This window comes from Macaca thibetana, chromosome 14 (assembly GCF_024542745.1).
Source record: "Macaca thibetana thibetana isolate TM-01 chromosome 14, ASM2454274v1, whole genome shotgun sequence".
Classification (NCBI taxonomy): Eukaryota; Metazoa; Chordata; class Mammalia; order Primates; family Cercopithecidae; genus Macaca; species Macaca thibetana.
Window position 1 is genome coordinate 14883274 of NC_065591.1, and position 17475 is coordinate 14900748.

Here is a 17475-nt window from a genome sequence, read left to right on the forward strand (position 1 = left end):
TGCATTTAAGTTAGAGATATGACATTGAAGTTAGGCTTTGAAGTTAGGCCTAGATTTGAATCTCAGTTCCTCTCCTGACTAGTCAGGTGTAAATTCTCTAAGCTGTCTTTTCTCATTCGTTAAATGGGGCTAAAGCCTACTTCAGAAGGTTGCTCTGAAAAAATCTCATTTTAATTTAGTACTATAGACAGAGCCTTCAGTGGAACCAGTACAATGCAGATGCTCCGTAAATGGGATTGCTGATAATATAGTCTTCATTTTAGGTGTCTCTCTAAGTAAATACTAAGGAGGGTTTCTTACATAAAAGTTAATCCATCTATACATATTCTGGTCAATGCTGAAGTGAGACTCTAAACTGCCATATACTCTGGAACAGATGATCTCAACTATGCTATTGTAATATTGTTCTTATGTCTGCTCATTCAATATGTATTTATTGAGCAACTACTATATATGTGTCAGGCATTATTCTAAGTACTAGGAATATAGTGACAAAAAGGAAAGTTCTTGCCCTCACGATTAATGTATTCTGGTGGAGGAGACAAACAGTAATCGATCTAGTCAACTAACTACTACCTATTCTGCATGGTTAGAGAGAGAGTGATTAGATACTATTTGAGACACAGTGGTTGAGTCACTTTTTCTCTTAAGCAGACCCCTGAGGTAAGCAAAGGATTAAGCCATTTGGGTATCTCAGGAAAGTGCGTTTCAAAACAGAGCAAATGTATCACTGGAATAAGTGCTTAAGGATTAATTAGTTAATTTTTTTTAAGTGTAAAGACAATAAAAACACCTTGCGGAAACTTTTATTTTTAACTTATTACCCTGTTAACCTCAAGCAATACAAAAAACTTTTTCCTTCCAGTGTTTTTCTACATTTTTCATACATGGGCACACATAAGTTATTGTGTGCCTAAAATTGTTTTTTTATACTTAAGCATTTCTCCATGTTGTTTCATCATAATTTCATAATATTTTTATAATAATTTTAACATTATCAATTATTCCATTAGGGATTTATATAAATAAAAAATAAAATACTATATGCCTAAAGATTTTCACTGAAGCATTATTATAGTTCTAAACATTGGAAACAACTAAATGTATTAACAATAGTATCATATTTAGATTACTTCTGGTGTTTAGTAGTACTGTAATGAATATCATTAAACATAATGTTTTCTTCTTTTGAATTATTTGTATTAATTAATTCCCAGGACTTAGATGTCTATACCTTTTTTAAAAAAACCTTGATATAGATTATCAAGTGACTCTCCAAAAGAATAATACAGTTAATATTATTACCAGGAATATATGAATATATGGATCATTCCATATATCTTTTAGCATTGAGTATATTTATTTAACACTGTTTTTACTACTTAGCTAAAATTAGAAAATCAACTACTGATTAGCAAAAATTACGAATTCATTGTTTTCTTTTGAGTTTCCTGACTTACTCATAATGTCCAACATATTATTATTAAAAGTATCTATTTTGGGGCTATTTGTTGATTTGTGAGGTGCACTTGTTTTAAAAGGTTTTAAAAAACATTCACTATGAGTTTCTCATTCTCAGTGTAGCTCCATTACCTGGACATGGGATCAGGAAGACTCAAGCCAAGAATTTTCTAATATGTGTCTAACAGTGAAAATTTCATGTATTAAAGAGAAAGTTCTTATACCTCAACAAATTGCTTTTTAAATGTTTTTATTATAGTACAGTCTAAACATTAAAGTACTTCCTTACCTAGCTTCAGTAAGTATAAGTGTTTTGCCAAATGGATTCCTCTATTAACTTTCACCCATCCATCCATATTTTTTCTTGCTGGAATATTGAGAAGCAAGTTTAGAAGTCATGTAATCTCATCAAGAATAGGTTTCAGGTGGTTGGTGCAGTATACTTCTTGTTGAATCACATCGAGAGGTATATAATGACTGGTTGACCACTTTTATTGATAACTAACATTGACCACTAGATTTAAGCAGTGTCATCCTGATCCATTTTAAAGTTCCCCATTGATGACTATTGCCTAAATCCAATGGAATAGGTGGTAAAATGCTGAATTTTCTATTATTCCTTCTATATTTATTAGCTGAGTTCTACAAAAACTTTCTATCATCAATTATTGGATTATCTTGAAATATATCTCATACAGGAAAGGTGAGATAAGTGTTTGACACTTTCTGTTAATAAGAGTAATTATAAGGATAATAAATGGGTTCATTAACAATGTCCAATGGAAACCAATAAATTTTTATTTTTTAAAAATCATTATGCACTCATGGAGTTACATATACTTGGTATAATTTGATCTATTGAAGTAGTATTTTTTAATGCTCACGTTTTTTCGTCTGAGGTCAGAGGTAGCCCCTTCAATACGGTTACTGTATCTTTCTGATATGATCCCAGTAATCCTCCTATTTCCTTGGCACAGCGAGATACATCAGGCCTATCTTGTCAACTCTGCCACATACTTGGAATCATCCATTTCTCCAAAAAGACTGCTTCAGTGAGGGTATTTAAAAATTAAGAGTGTTCATTATTTCTGGGATGTCATTTCTTCTAGGTTTTTCCGTGGACAGAGCTTCAGATCTACTTTCTAAGGTTTTTAAATTTTATAGAGACAGGGTCTCATGCTGTCTCCCAGGCTGGAGTGCAGAGGTGCTGTCATAGCTTGCTGCACCCTTGAACTCCTGGACTCAAGCAATTCTCCCACATCAGCCTTCTGAGTAGCTGGGACTACAGATGTGTACCACCAGGTCGGGCTAATTTTTAAAATTTTTTTGTAGAGAGTGGGTCCGACTATGTTGCCCAGGGCTCATCTCAAACTCCAGGCTTCAACCAGTCCTCCCGCCTCAGCCTCTCAAAGTTCTGAGAGTACAGGCAGGAGCCACTGCACCCCGATAGAATCTGTTCTTTTTTTTTTTTTTTTTAAAGAAAAGTAAGTCATGGGTTCATACTAATATATCTGATATAGTATAAGAATACAGTTTTTTGTTTGATTTGTTTGATTACTTGTGTCTTTTTTAATGCTGGAAATCTTGCTTTCCAAAGGCATTAATATAATTATTTGCTTTATTATACAATCTACCTATAATAATTTCAAAAAATACATAAATATTATAAATGAACTAATTATTTTTATTGTGTGTACAGACATGCATGTATATATAGTATTGTATTATTTTATTGTATATTTTAAGGTACACAACATGATATTTTGATATACACAGTGAAATATTTACTACAGTTAGGCAAATTAACATACCCATCCTCACTCATAGTAACCCTTTTCATGTGTATGTGGTAAGAGCATCAGAATCTACTCTCAGCACATTTCCAGTATATATAAAAACAGTTTAAGATTTCTTTTTAGCTCATTTTGTCTTTAGAATACATCATTAGGACTGTACACTCTCAACACTATCATTTAAAGTTACTTGTATGAACTATTTCTTTTTTATTATTATACTTTAAGTTCTGGGGCACATGTGCAGAATGTGCAGGTTTGTTACATAGGTATACATGTGCCATGGTGGTTTGCTGCACCCATCAATCTGTCATCTACCTTAGGTATTTCTCCTTTGTTATCCCTCCCCTAGCCCCCGGCTCCCCATCAGGTCCCGGTGGGTGATATTCCCCTCCCTGTGTCCATGTGTTCTCATTGTTCAACTCCCACTTATGAGTGGGAACATGTGGTGTTTGGTTTTCTGTTTTTGTGTTAGTTTGCAGAGAATGATGGTTTCCAGCTTCATCCATGTCCCTGCAAAGGACATGAACTCATCTTTTTTTATGGCTGCATAGTATTCCATGGTGTATATGTGCCACATTTTCTTTATCCAGACTATCATTGATGGGCATTTGGGTTGATTCCAAGTCTTTGCTTTTGTGAATAGTGCCGCAGTAAACATATGTGTGCATATGTCTTTATGGTAGAATGATTTATAATCCTCTGGGTATATACCTAGTAATGGAATTGCTGGGTCAAATGCTATTTCTGGATCTAGATCCTTGAGGAATTGCCACACAGTCTTCTACAATGGTTGAACTAATTTACGCTCCCACCAACAGTGTAAAATCATTCCTATTTCTCCATATTCTCTCCAGCATCCGTTGTTTTCTGACTTTTTAAAGATCACCATTCTAACTGGCATGAGATGGTATCTCATTGTGGTTTTGATTTGCATTTCTCTAATGACAAGTGATGATGAGCTTTTTTTTTTTCATATGTTTCTTGGCTACATAAATGTCTTCTTTTGAGAAGTGTTTGTTCACGTCCTTTACTCACTTTTTGATGGGGTTGTTTTTTTCTTGTAAATTTGTTTAAGTTCATTGTAGATTCTGGATATTAGTCCTTTGTCAGATGGACAGATTGCAAAAATTTTCTCCCATTTTGTAGGTTGCCTGTTCACTCTGATGATAGTTTCTTTTGCTGTGCAGAAGCTCTTTAGTTTAATTGGATCCCATTTGTCTATTTCGGCTTTTGTTGCCATTGCTTTTGGTGTTTTAGTCATGAAGTCTTTGCCTATGTCCTGAATGGTATTGCCTAGGTTTTCTTCTAGGAATTTTATGGTTTTAGGTCTTACGTTTAAGTCTTTAATCCATCTTGAGTTAATTTTTGTATAAGGTGTAAGGAAGGGGTCCAGTTTCAGTTGTCTGCATATAGCTAGCCAGTTTTCCCAACACCATTTATTAAATAAGGAATCCTTTCCCCATTGCTTGGTTTTGTCATGTTTGTCAAAGATCAGATGGTTGTAGATGTGTGGTGTTATTTCTGAGGCCTTTGTTCTGTTCCATTGATCTATATATCTGTTTTGGTACCAGTACCATGCTGTTTTTGTTACTGTAGCCTTGTAGTGTAGTATGAAGTCAGATAGCATGATGCTTCCAGCTTTGTTCTTTTTGCTTAGGATTGTCTTGGCTATGCGGGCTATTTTTTGGTTCCATATGAAATTTAAAGTAGTTTTTTCTAATTCTATGAAGAAAATCAATGGTAGCTTGATGCGGATAGCATTGAATGTATAAATTAGTTTGGTCAGTATGGCCATTTTCATGATATTCCTATCCATAAGCATGGAATATTTTTCCATTTGATTGTGTCCTGTGTTATTTCCTTAAACAGTGGTTTGTAGTTCTCCTTGAAGAGGTCATTCATATCCCTTGTAGATTGTATTCCAAGGTATTTAATTCTCTTTATAGCAATTGTGAATGAGTTTCACTCATGATTTTTCTCTCTATTATTGGTGTATAGGAATGCTTGTGATTTTTGCACATTGATTTTGTATCCCGAGACTTTGCTGAAGTTGCTTATCATCTTTAGGAGATTTTAGGCTAAGATGATGGGGTTTTCTAAATATACAATCATGTCATCTGCAAACAGAGATAATTTGACTTCCTCTTTTCCTATGTGAATACTCTTTATTTCTTTCTCTTGCCTGATTGCCCTGGCCAGAACTTCCAACACTATGTTGAATAGGAGTGGTGAGAGACAGCATCCTTGTGCCGATTTTCACAGGGAAAGGTTCCAGTTTTTGCCCATTCAGTATGATATTGGCTGTGAGTTTGTCATAAATAGCTCTTATTATTTTGAGATACATTCCATCAATACCTAGTTTATTGAGAGATTTTATCATGAAGGGGTGTTAAATTTTGCCAAAGGCCTTTTCTGCATCGATTGAGATATCATGGTTTTTGTCATTGGTTCTGTTTATGTGATGGATTACATTTATTGATTTATGTATGTTGAACCAGCTTTGCGTCCCAGGTATGAAGCCAACTTGATCGTGGTGGATAAGCTTTTTGATGTGCTACTGGATTCAGTTTGCCAATATTTTATTGAGGATTTTCGCATTGATGTTCATCAGGGATATTGGCCTGAAGTTTTCTTTTTTTGTTGTGTCTCTGCCATGTTTTGGTATTAGGATGATGCTGGCCTCATAAAATGAATTAGGGAGGATTCCCCCTCTTTCTATTGTTTGGTATAGTTTCAGCAATGCTATCAACTCCCTTTTGTACCTGTGGTAGAATTCTGTGTGAATCCACCTGGTCCCGGACTTTCTTTGGTTGGTAGGTTATTAATTACTGCCTCAATTTCAGAACTTGTTATTGGTCTATCCAGGCATCCGACTTCTTCCTGGTTTAGACTTGGGAGGGTGTATGTGTCCAGGAATTTATCCATTTATTCTAGATTTTCTAGTTTATTTGCATATAGGTGTTTATAGTATTCTCTGACGGTAGTTTGTATTTCTGTGGGATCAGTGGTGATATCCCCTTTATCATTTTTTTGTGTCTATTTGATTCTTCTCTCTTTTCTTCTTTATTAGTGTGACTAGCAGTCTATTTATTTTGTTGATCTTTTCAAAAAACCGGCTCCTGGATTCATTGATTGTTTGAAGGGTTTTTCATGTCTCTATCTCCTTCAGTTCTGCTCTGATCTTAGTTATTTCTTGTCTCCTGCTAGCTTTTGAATTTGTTTGCTCTTGCTTCTCTAGTTCTTTTAATGTAATTTTAGGGTGTCGATTTTAGATCTTTCCTGCTTTCTCTTGTGGGCATTTAGTGCTATAAATTTCCCTCTACACACTGCTTTAAATGTGTCCCAGTGATTGTGGTACATTATGTCTTTGTTTTCATTGGTTTCAAATAACTTCTTTATTTCTGCCTTAATTTTGTTATTTACCCAGTAGTTATTCAGGAGCAGGTTTTCAGTTTCCATGTAGTTGTATGGTTTTGAGTGAGTTTCTTAATCCTAAGTTCTAATTTGATTGCACTGTGGTCTGAGAGACTGTTTGTTATGATTTCTGTTCTTTTGCATTTGCTGAGGAGTGTTTTACTTACAATTATGTAGCTGATTTTAGAATAAATGCGATGTGATGCTGACAAGAATGTATATTCTGTTGATTTCGGGTGGAGAGTTGTATAGATGTCTATTATGTCAGCTTGGTCCAGAGCTGAGTTCAAGTCCTGAATATCCTTGTTAATTTTCTGTTTCATTAATCTGTCTAATATTGACAGGGGGGCGTTAAAGTCTCTCACTATTTTTGTGTGGGAGTCTAAGAGTCTGGGTCTTTGTAGGTCTCTAAGAACTTGCTTTATGAATCTGGGTGCTCCTGTATTGGGTGCATATATAATTAGGATAGTTAGTTCTTATTGCATTAATCCCTTTACCATTATGTAATGCCCATCTTTGTCTCTTTTGATCTTTGTTGTTTTAAAGTCTTTTTTTATCAGAGACTAGGATTGCAACCCCTGCTTTTTTTTTTTTCTTTCCATTTGCTTGGTAAATATTCCTCCATCCCTTTTTTTTTGAGCCTATGTGTGTCTTTGCATGTGAGATGGGGCTCCTGAATACAGCACACTGATGGGTCTTGACTCTTTATCCAATTTGCCAGTCTGTGTCTCTTAATTGGGGCATTTAACCCATTTACATTTAAGGTTAATCTTGTTATGTGTGAATTGATCCAGTCATTATGATGCTAGTTGGTTATTTTGCCTATTAGTTGATGCAGTTTCTTCATAGCATCTATGGTCTTTACAGTTTGGTATGTTTTTGCAGTGGCTGGTACCAGTTATACCTTTCCGTATTTAGTGCTTCCTTTAGGAGCTCTTCTAAGGCAGGCCTGGTGGTGACAAAATCTCTCAGCATTTGCTTGTCTGTAAAGAATTTTCTCTTTTGTTTATGAAGCTTAGTTTGGCTGGATATGAAATTCTGGGTTGAAAATTCTTTTCTTTAAGAATGTTGAATATTGGCCCCCACTCTCTTCTGACTTGTAGGGTTTCTACCAAGAGATCCCCTGTTAGTCTGATGGGCTTCCCTTTGTGGGTTACCCGGCCTTTCTCTCTGGCTGCACTTAACATTTTTTCCTTCATTTCAACCTTGGTGAATCTGATGATTATGTGTCTTGAGGGTGCTCTTCTCAAGGAGTATCTTTGTGGTGTTCTCTGTATATCCTGAATTTGAATGTTGCTGGTTGGGGAAGTTCTCCTGGATAATATCCTGAAGAGTGTTTTTTAACTTGGTTCCATTCTCCCCATCACTTTCAGGTATACACCAGTCAAATGTAGATTTGGTTTTTTCACGTAGTCCCGTATTTCTTGGAGTCCCATTTCTTTTCATTATTTTTTCTCTAATCTTGTCCGCTTGCTTTATTTCATTAAGTTAACCTGCAATCTCTGATATCCCTTCTTCTGCTTGATTGTTTCGGCTATTGGTACCTGTGTTTGCTTCACAAAGTTCTTTTGCTGTGTTTTTCAGCTCCATCAGGTCATGTATGTTCTTCTCTAAACTGGTTATTCTAGTTAGCAATTCATCTAACCTTTTTTCAAGGTTCTTAGCTTCCTTGCATTGGATTAGAACATGCTCCTTTGGCTCGGAGGAGTTTGTTATTACCCACCTTCTGAAGCCTACTTCTGTCAATTCGTCAAACTCATTCTCCATCCAGTTTTGTTCCCTTGCTGGTGAGGAGTTGTGATCCTTTGGAGAAGAGGCATTCTGGTTTTTGGAATTTTCAGCCTTTTTGCATTGGTTTCTCCCCATCTTCTTGGATGTTTCTACCTTTGGTCTTTGAACTTGGTGACCTTCAGATGGAGTGTCTGAGTGGATGTCCTTTTTGTTGATGTTGATGCTATTCCTTTCTGTTTGTTAGTCTTCCTTCTAGCAGTCAGGCTCCTCTGCTACAGATCTGCTGGAGTTTGCTGGAGGTAGACTCCAGACCCTGTTTGCCTGGGTATCACCAGCAGAGGCTGTAGAACAGCAAAGATTGCTGCCTGTTCCTTCCTTTGGAAGCTTCATCCCAGAGTGGTGCCTGCCAGATGCCAGCCAGAGATCTCCTGTATGAGGTGTCAGTCAGCCCCTACTGGGAGGTGTCACCCAATCATGAGACATGGGGGCCATGGACCCACTCAAGGAGGCAGTCTGACCCTTAGCAGAGCTCAAACCCTGTGCTGGGAGATCCACTGCTCTCTTCAGAGCTGTCAGGCAGGGATGTTTAAGTCTGCTGAAGCTGAGCCCACAGCCACCCCTTCCCCCGGGTGCTCTGTCCCAGGGATTTAGGGGTTTTATCTATTAACCCCTTACTGGGGCTGCTGCCTTTTTTTTTCAGAGATGCTCTGCCCAGAAAGGAATCTAGAGAGGCAGTCTAGCCACAGCAGCCTTGCTGAGCTGCAGTTGGCTCCACCCAGTTTGATCTTCTGAGTGGCTTTGTTTACACTGTGAGGGTAAAACCACCTACTCAAGCCTCAGTAATGGTGGACGCTCCTCCTCACACCAAGCTCTGGCATCCCAGGTCAAGCTCAGACTGCTGTGCTGGCAGCGAGAATTTCAAGCTAGTGGATCTTAGCTTGCTGGACTCCATGGGGGTGGGACCTGCCAAGCCAGACCACTTGGCTCCCTGGCTTAAGCCGCCTTTCCAGGGAAGTGAACAGTTCTGTCTTGCTGGCATTCCAGGCACCCCTGGGATATGAAAAAACAAACAAATAAACAAAAAACTCCTGCAGCTAGCTCAGTGTCTGCCCAAACAGCGACCCAGTTTTGTGCTTGAAACCCAGGGTCCTGGTGGCGTAGGCACAAGAGGGAATCTCCTGGTCTGCGGTTGTGAAGACTGTGGGAAAAGTACAGTATCTGGGCCAGAGTGCACTGTTCCTCACAGCACAGTTTCTAATGGCTTCCCTTTGCCAGGAGAGGGAGTTCCCTGACCCCTTGCACTTCCCAGGTGAGGCGACGCCCCACCCTGCTTCGGCTCACCCTCCATGGGCTACACCCATTGTCCGGTCAGTCTCAATGAGATGAACTGGTTACTTCAGTTGGAAATGCAGAAATCACCTGCCTTGTGCATCAACCTCGCTGGGAACTGCAGACCAGAGCTGTTCCTATTGGGCCATCCTGCCAGCAATCTCCGAATTATTTCTTTTATTGCTTGTGTCATCAGTTTGATGTACAGTTAATTTGCTTCAATTTGATTGAATTTTTTAGGGATTTGTGTTTTTCTATTTTAATTTTTTCACTTTTTAATTTTATACAACAATAATTGAAACCATACATATACTTAGGAGCTCTTTGTATTAGCTATGTTTTTCTGGAATATAATCAGCAAATATTTTCTTCAGATTGTTCTTTGTCTTTGTTTATGGTGCTTTTTTGACATGTGTAAGTCATTCAGATTTTTTTTATGTAGCTAAATGTATTAATATTTAACTTGCTTTTGGAATTTGGGCCCTATTTATGACAGTTTTTCTATTTCCAGATTAAAGAGGAATACATCACTAATGACAAGATATGAAATGCAAATGCACACATTAAAAAAACCCTGGCCGGGCGCGGTGGCTCACGCCTGTAATCCCAGCACTTTGGGAGGCCGAGGTGAGTGAATCACGAGGTCAGGAGATCGAGACCATCCTGGCTATAATGGTGAAACTCTGTCTGTACTAAAAATACAAAAAAATGAGCCGGCCGTGGTGGCGGGCACTGGTAGTCCCAGCTCCTTGGGAGGCTGAGGCAGGAGAATGGCATGAACCTGGGAGGCAGAGCTTGCAGTGAGCCAAAGTCTTGCCACTGCACTCCAGCCTGAGTGACAGAGCGAGACTCTGTCTAAAAAACAAAACAAAACAAACAACAACAACAAAAAAAAAACCCTAAGTATCATTAGCCATTTGGGAAATACAAATCAAAACTACCATGAGATAACATTGTATAGATAGATAACATCCATTTGATTGATTAAACAGGAAATATCTGGATATATCAAGTGATATAAAGACTGAGGAAGAACTGGGATTTTCATACACTGCTGGTAAACAATCAAAATATACCCACACAAAAAATAAAAAAAAGAGGAATACATCTATTTTTAATTTAAATATGTGATATGAGTCATTGTGTCTAGATCTTGCATCCATTTGGAAATTATTATTTACTAGTATTTTATTTTAAAATATTAGACACTTTTTTTTCTTCCCAGATGCTGTTTTAGATACTGGAGATATAATGGTGACAAGATCAACAATATCTAGTTTCTCTCAGAGCTAATGTTCCTGTAAGGAGAGACAGATCACAAAGATGATTTTAGATAATGGTAAATGCTATAAAGACAGTGAAAGAAGATGATGTGACAAGGAGTGACTGAAGAGGTGCCTCTCTGATAAGATGATATTTGAGTGATTCCTGCATCACATGAAGAGGGCAACTATATCAGGCTCTGGGACAGAACTATCCAAGCCAAGGGAATACTTAGTACAAAGGCACTGAGGAGCAATAGCCCCTAACACTTATTAAATGTTTACTATGAACCAGACACAATGGCAAAATACTTCACCTGCAGTATCTCATTTATTTCTTACAACTACCCTTTGAATTAGGTAACAATAATCATCCTATTTTGAATACAAGGACACTGAGATTGCCAAACACTTTACCTGCATTATCTCATTTATTTCTCACAACTACCCTTTGAATTAGGTAACAATAATCATCCTATTTTGAATACAAGGACACTGAGATTGAAAGGGCCTCCTCTCAGTCTCCAGTGTAGCTTTCAGGGCTCAACCTGCAACAGTGAATTCCTGATTTTCTCTCTCCAGGCTTTCATGAGAAGGACAAGAAGCCATATTGCCGAAAGGATTTCTTAGCCATGTTCTCACCCAAGTGTGGTGGCTGCAATCGTCCAGTGTTGGAAAACTACCTTTCAGCCATGGACACTGTCTGGCACCCAGAATGCTTTGTTTGTGGGGTCTGTATAATCACTTTTCTTCTGGACTTAGGGAAAGTCAAGGGTTCTCCTCTCTGAGAGGAAGAGCTGCAGTTAGTGAAAGGATTCGCAGTCCTGAATGAGGAATGGATGTGGGCATCCTAAAGGAGAAACGAGATACAAATCCATTGTGGGCATTTGCTTGTCTGTTTTGCAAGCAGACAATCTAGCCTCCATTTGTCAAGAATCTGAGGGAAATTCCTGTAGCTGGCAGGTCACTGGCAGGAATTTCAAGGCTGAAAATTTTACATTGCTGACATTTTACCTCTTGACATTTGCATTCCTTTTCTCTCTCTTCTCTCTACCCCTAGGACTGCTTCACCAGTTTTTCTACTGGTTCCTTCTTTGAACTGGATGGACGTCCATTCTGTGAGCTCCATTACCATCACCGCCGGGGAACGCTCTGCCATGGATGTGGACAGCCCATCACTGGCCGTTGTATCAGTGCCATGGGGCACAAGTTCCATCCTGAGCACTTTGTGTGTGCTTTCTGCCTGACACAGTTGTCGAAGGGCATTTTCAGGGAGCAGAATGACAAGACCTATTGTCAACCTTGCTTCAATAAGCTCTTCCCACTGTAATGCCAACTGATCCACAGCCTCTTCAGGTTCCTTATACAATTTAAACCAAGAGAGGAGAGGAAAGGGTAACTTTGCTGTTCTGACCTTCTGCTTAATAGTCTTATAGAAAAAGGTGATGAGCAAATAAACGAACTTCTAGACTTTACATGACTAGGCTGATAATCTTATTTTTGAGGCTTCTATACAGTTAATTCTATACATTCTCTTTCTCTCTTCTCCAATCAAGTACTTGGAGTTAGATTTAGGTCCTTCTATCTAGTCCCTCTACAGATGTATTTTCCACTTGCATAATTCATACCAACACTGGTTTCCTTAGGTTTCTCCATTTTCACCTCTACTGATGGCCCTACTCAGATCTTCTCTAATTTGGTCCTGATACTTGTCTCTTTTCAAGTTTTCCCATGTCCCTGTGGCTCGCTGTCTTACAATCACTGCTGTGAAATCATGATACCACTCCTACCTCTTTGCATCTTCCTTCAGTGTATTTTTGTTTTTCAAGAGGAAGTATATTTTAACTGGACAACTTTAAGTACTGACATCATTGATAAATAAATCAGCTTGTGGTTTCAATAACTCATTGTCATATTTGTTTGGGAGATAAACTTTGTGCTTCCTGTGTCATATACTAGGCACTATGTACAGTTATGATTATATCAACTCTCTTGTTTCCTTCCATCCAATGCACACTTTAAAAATTTTAATTGGAAGAAATTAAAAGGAGGGTCTCCTTTTCACTAATTTTTGTTTTTAGTTTGGTCCCATAACCATTTTATTTTCTGGACTTAGATGATTGTATCATTTTTAAAAATGACAAAACTTCTTAAGATTGTTTTTATTACTGTGTTTACAGAAGGAGAAACTCTGGCTCTCCATTAGATACATTACAAATTCATTTCTTTTTTTTTTTTTTCTGAGATGGAGTTTCACTCTTGTTGCCCAGGCCAGAGTGCAATGGTGTGATCTCAGCTGACCACAACTTCCACCTCCCGGGTTCAAGCAATTTTCCTGCCTCAGCCTCCTGAGTAGCTGGAATTACAGGCATGTGCCACCATGCCCGGCTAATTTTTGTATTTTTAGTAGAGACGGGGTTTCTCCATGTTGGTCAGGCTGGTCTCAAACTCCCGACCTCAGGTGATCTGCCTGCCTCAACCTCCCAAAGAGTTGGGATTACAGGTGTGAGCCACCATGCCTGGCCACAAATTCATTTCTAAAGTAAAAAATGAAACACACAATTTTACATTTGCCTCCTGAAGACAAATGAGATGGCTGTTCTTAGAGCATCTCTGAAGAAAAATGCTGTAAAATCTCAAATGATTATCTAGAATTAGGAAAGCCAAGCCTCAAAGAAAAATTCCTCTTAATCATTTGTTCATCTCAAAGTATTATAAGTAAAAGTGTGGAAAAGCTTGCCAGGTTATCAGAGAATCTGACTTTCTTATGTCCTATCAGTTTACTGTCCTACAGTTTACTTTTTATAAAAGTAAGCTTCACAAGGACTCATCTTTCTGCAAAAGAGATATTGAGAAGATCAGTACAATATATTTCTCACCATGGTCTTAAAAATAATTGTGTGATTATTTGTTATAACAAAAACCAGACTCTTAGAATCCTTGATTCTGAAATAAGTTACTGGCAAAAACGCCTTCACTGGAGGTATTTTTAAAAATAGGACAAAATTTGGTGTCTTTAGATTGATAGAGGAATAGTACTACTTGGGAGAACTGAAATGGATTAAATGTTTCTTGCCAAACTTTATTATATCTATGTCCTTTGTTGGAATGGATAATAAAGGGGTTTTGAGAGTTATAAGGAATTGGCAACAGTTAATTCTATAAAATAGGAACTCCAAATGCATGTAAGATATGTGGGAGGCCACACAGATATGGAACCATCTGGCCTCTATCCTGTTTGGCTGTCTGAGAGCGCCAGACTATGCAGAATACACATTCAACTTTTAAACATCCTCTTTGCAATGTCTTCAGTCAACGATGTCACACGCAGGTGTTAATATGGCGCTGTTCTTGGTTGCCCTGGCAATTTGACAAAGTAAACTTGGAGTTTTAGCCCTTAAAATGTACAGGTGCTAAAACTTTTTTTTTTTTAAAGGATTAGCTATTTTGAGACTTCAATAGAATTTAACTATTTTTAAATGTCAAAGAAAATCCAAAGTTCACTAAGATGCAATAAAGAAGTGAAAACATTTTCTTCCCACATTTAACGGAAGTGGTTTTACATGCTCAAAAAGAGATACTGACTTCAGGACCAGTGTTTTAGCAATAAGGAAACTACCCACAAGTGAAAAGTTCTGCTTTTTAAAAACCCTGGAAATGTCATTACTAAAATTGATCACGTACCTAATTACTTTTGGTTTTGAGTAACTTCTAGGGTGTTTAAAAAATAAAACCCACCCTCACAGGACAGGGGTTTTCCACCAGTGAATATAAACATATAGAAAGGAATATGCTCTAGAGTTGGCACTCTGTTCTCAAAGGGGAGTCCCTCAATTAGTTTGGTCAGTTTTTCTTTGAAGTAAATCTAGTCTCTTCCAAGGTGATACTTTGATAAAGACAATTGGAGTTGTAGTATGGCTGCCAGCGCATGCTTCTTTTTTCACAACCAGTAGGGGGAGCAAGAGTGCTTTTATCGAGCATTTGCAAGGAAAAGTTCCGGGATTCATCCTCACTGGTCTAGCTTAGGTCACATACCAGTAATTTTTGCTGGGGGAATGGATTCCGCAGCTTGGCTTAAACCAGACTGAATTACTTCCAAAGTTAGAAGCAGGACTCAGTTTCCCGAAAGCTTTGTGGAGGAGATGTGAAGAATTCGTATCCGGCCATTGCACTCCAGCCTGGGCGGCAGAGCGAGACTCCGTCTCAAAAAAAAAAAAAAAAAAAAGTGAAAATACTGGAGTTTCTGACTTTCAAGGTAATGTAGAAGGTAAGCAAGTAGGCATTGTCAGTATCCTGAGGGATCATGTCTAAGAACTTTACAGAACCCAAAGGCAGAGGAGAGCCCGGAAATGCTGGTGTCCTGAGGAACATGCAGCAGAGGCACTGCTCTTCTGAGCCCCTAGGGGCGCACCGCTGAGAAACATCAAAAGCCGCTTCGGCTTGGCAGTCTGGAAAAGATCTTCCAACTGAAATCAAGGAGAGAAAGAGTAGCAACTTCCTTTATAGGGGAGTGTCTTAGGCATAAGCAGGTCCTCAATAAGGCAGTGGTGGCAGCCACTGAAATATGACACTGAAAAAGAGACTGCCTGTCCCCAAAATATTGTGGAGGTTGTGTTACCAGGTAAAACTTACTATCAGTGCAGCACGTCAGTGCTGGGAACACAGAGCTCGGTGGGGAAATGGAAATCTACTGGGATCCACAGGATAAAAAGAAAGAAATCTCAGGTAAAAGCTGGTGCTTGGGTTGTACTTGTTGCAAATTTATAACTTTGCCAGAAGGCAGTGGTGTCTCAAATTTATAAGAAAGGAGACAGTTTATGTAGGACATTCTCCTACCCTAGATATAGTGTATAGTGCCTGAATTGATTTTCCATGGGGGTAAGTCTCCTCACTCTGTTTAGGTTCATAGACCATGGATTCTGGACAATTGCACAGACTTCCTGGCATCCTATTGAGAGCCATCCATCTTCCCTTCCTATTTTGGATATCATTAAATCACAATAAATACTGTATTATGGGAATAACATTTTTCCTGGGTTAAGTACCTCAATTCTAGTGAGAGATATCTCAGATCACAGGTGTTACTGGAAAAACTCCTAAAGCTGAAAATGAACAGACCAATAAATCAGAAAGACTTTACTTTCTCTAAACTTTAACTTACAGAATTTGATTTTGGATTTTAATGTTTTTGAACTTGGATATGCTGTGTTGAATAATATTGGATATGATTGAGGATGGGACGTGAAATGAAAGGGGAGTAAATTTCTCAGCTGTTTTCCCCTATAGTCTAGTTTCTCCACAAAGAACTGCATCTCCTATTCTTGGTCCACGTGTTTAGGCGAGGCTGACTTTAACCTCAGCCTCAGAAATGGGTACAGTCCCAGGTCTGACCAATAAAATTCCTTTGCTCCTCTGAAGGAAGGTGATTGGATCAGGGATAGACATGTGACACCCAGCAAAGCCAGTGACCTTTACTAGATTTATTCAGAAAGAACATTCCCATTCTTTGGAATTCCAGTTGTGTGATAATAAAAACCCGTTGTTGCTGATAAATATTTTTATCATCACTTAGGGGGAGGCTGTCTGAGAAAGAGGCCAGCACAGAGGAACATAGAACCGAGTAATGGAGAGGCTGTGTTTTCTTTTTTTGAGCCACTCAGTTCTACCATAGCAGCATCTTAATCATAGACTAGGAAAGTATGTGAGCAAATAAACTCTCTTTTTTTGTTTACATTGGACAAATAAACTCAGTGTTGGTATAGAACATATATTGTGTGTCATCATGGAAAACTAATACACAAAAATAGTGTTTGATCAATTCTTGATGCTTTTTACACCAGAGCACAGTGAAACTCTATAGTTTAAAGTGAAGTCATCCTGTGGATAGCTTGTATATTTAGAGTACAAACTTCTTGCTCCTGTCCAATTTTGCAGTATCTGTCACTATTACAAAGGTGAAGAAAAAGGTTGGGAGGGTGTTGTCATCCTCTTGAGATTTAAAATTGTTTTGGAAATCGTGGTATTCATGCTACTTTGTTTAATTATCACCCAGAGAGAACTATTACATATGTGATATTACTGCAATACTCTTTATAGTGAAAAATAGTTTTAAAACATCCTGATATCCCACTTGCAAACAAAAAAGAAAGAAAAATTAGACAATTATAAGATAAATAAATTTACATTTATCTTGTGTCTTAGTCTGCACAGCTGCCATAACAAAATACCATAAATTGGGTGTCTTAAACTGCAGAAATTTATTTTCGCACAGATCTGGAGATGAGAAGTCTCAGATTAAGGTCTGCAAGTTTGGACTTTATTGAGAGCTCTTTTCTTGGCGTGCAGATAGCTGCCTTCTTGCTTTGTCCTCACAGGGTGAAAAGAGGGGACAAAGAGAGGGAGAGAGACAGAGAAACCACAAGAGATCTGGTGTCTCTTCTTGTAAGGACACCAATCTTAACGGATCAAGGCCCCAACACTTA

The 17475-nt window shown here is 38.2% G+C and overlaps 2 protein-coding genes across 3 annotated transcripts in view; both read left to right on the forward strand.

The window, feature by feature from the left end:
• The window catches only part of LPXN (leupaxin), a 47108-nt gene extending 34212 nt beyond the window's left edge, over positions 1-12896 (forward strand). The window contains exons 8-9 of one of the 2 annotated variants that reach the window (XM_050758549.1): positions 11576-11724; positions 12054-12896. In XM_050758549.1, coding sequence (XP_050614506.1) covers positions 11576-11724; positions 12054-12323 — 419 coding nt within the window. In that variant the 3' untranslated portion in view covers positions 12324-12896. Of the gene's footprint in view, positions 1-10242; positions 11725-12053 lie in introns of those variants that run through there. The other variant, XM_050758550.1, reaches the window with a different exon arrangement.
• The window catches only part of MED19 (mediator complex subunit 19), a 751866-nt gene that overhangs the window by 46922 nt on the left and 687469 nt on the right, over positions 1-17475 (forward strand). The gene's annotated exons all lie outside the window — the stretch shown is intronic.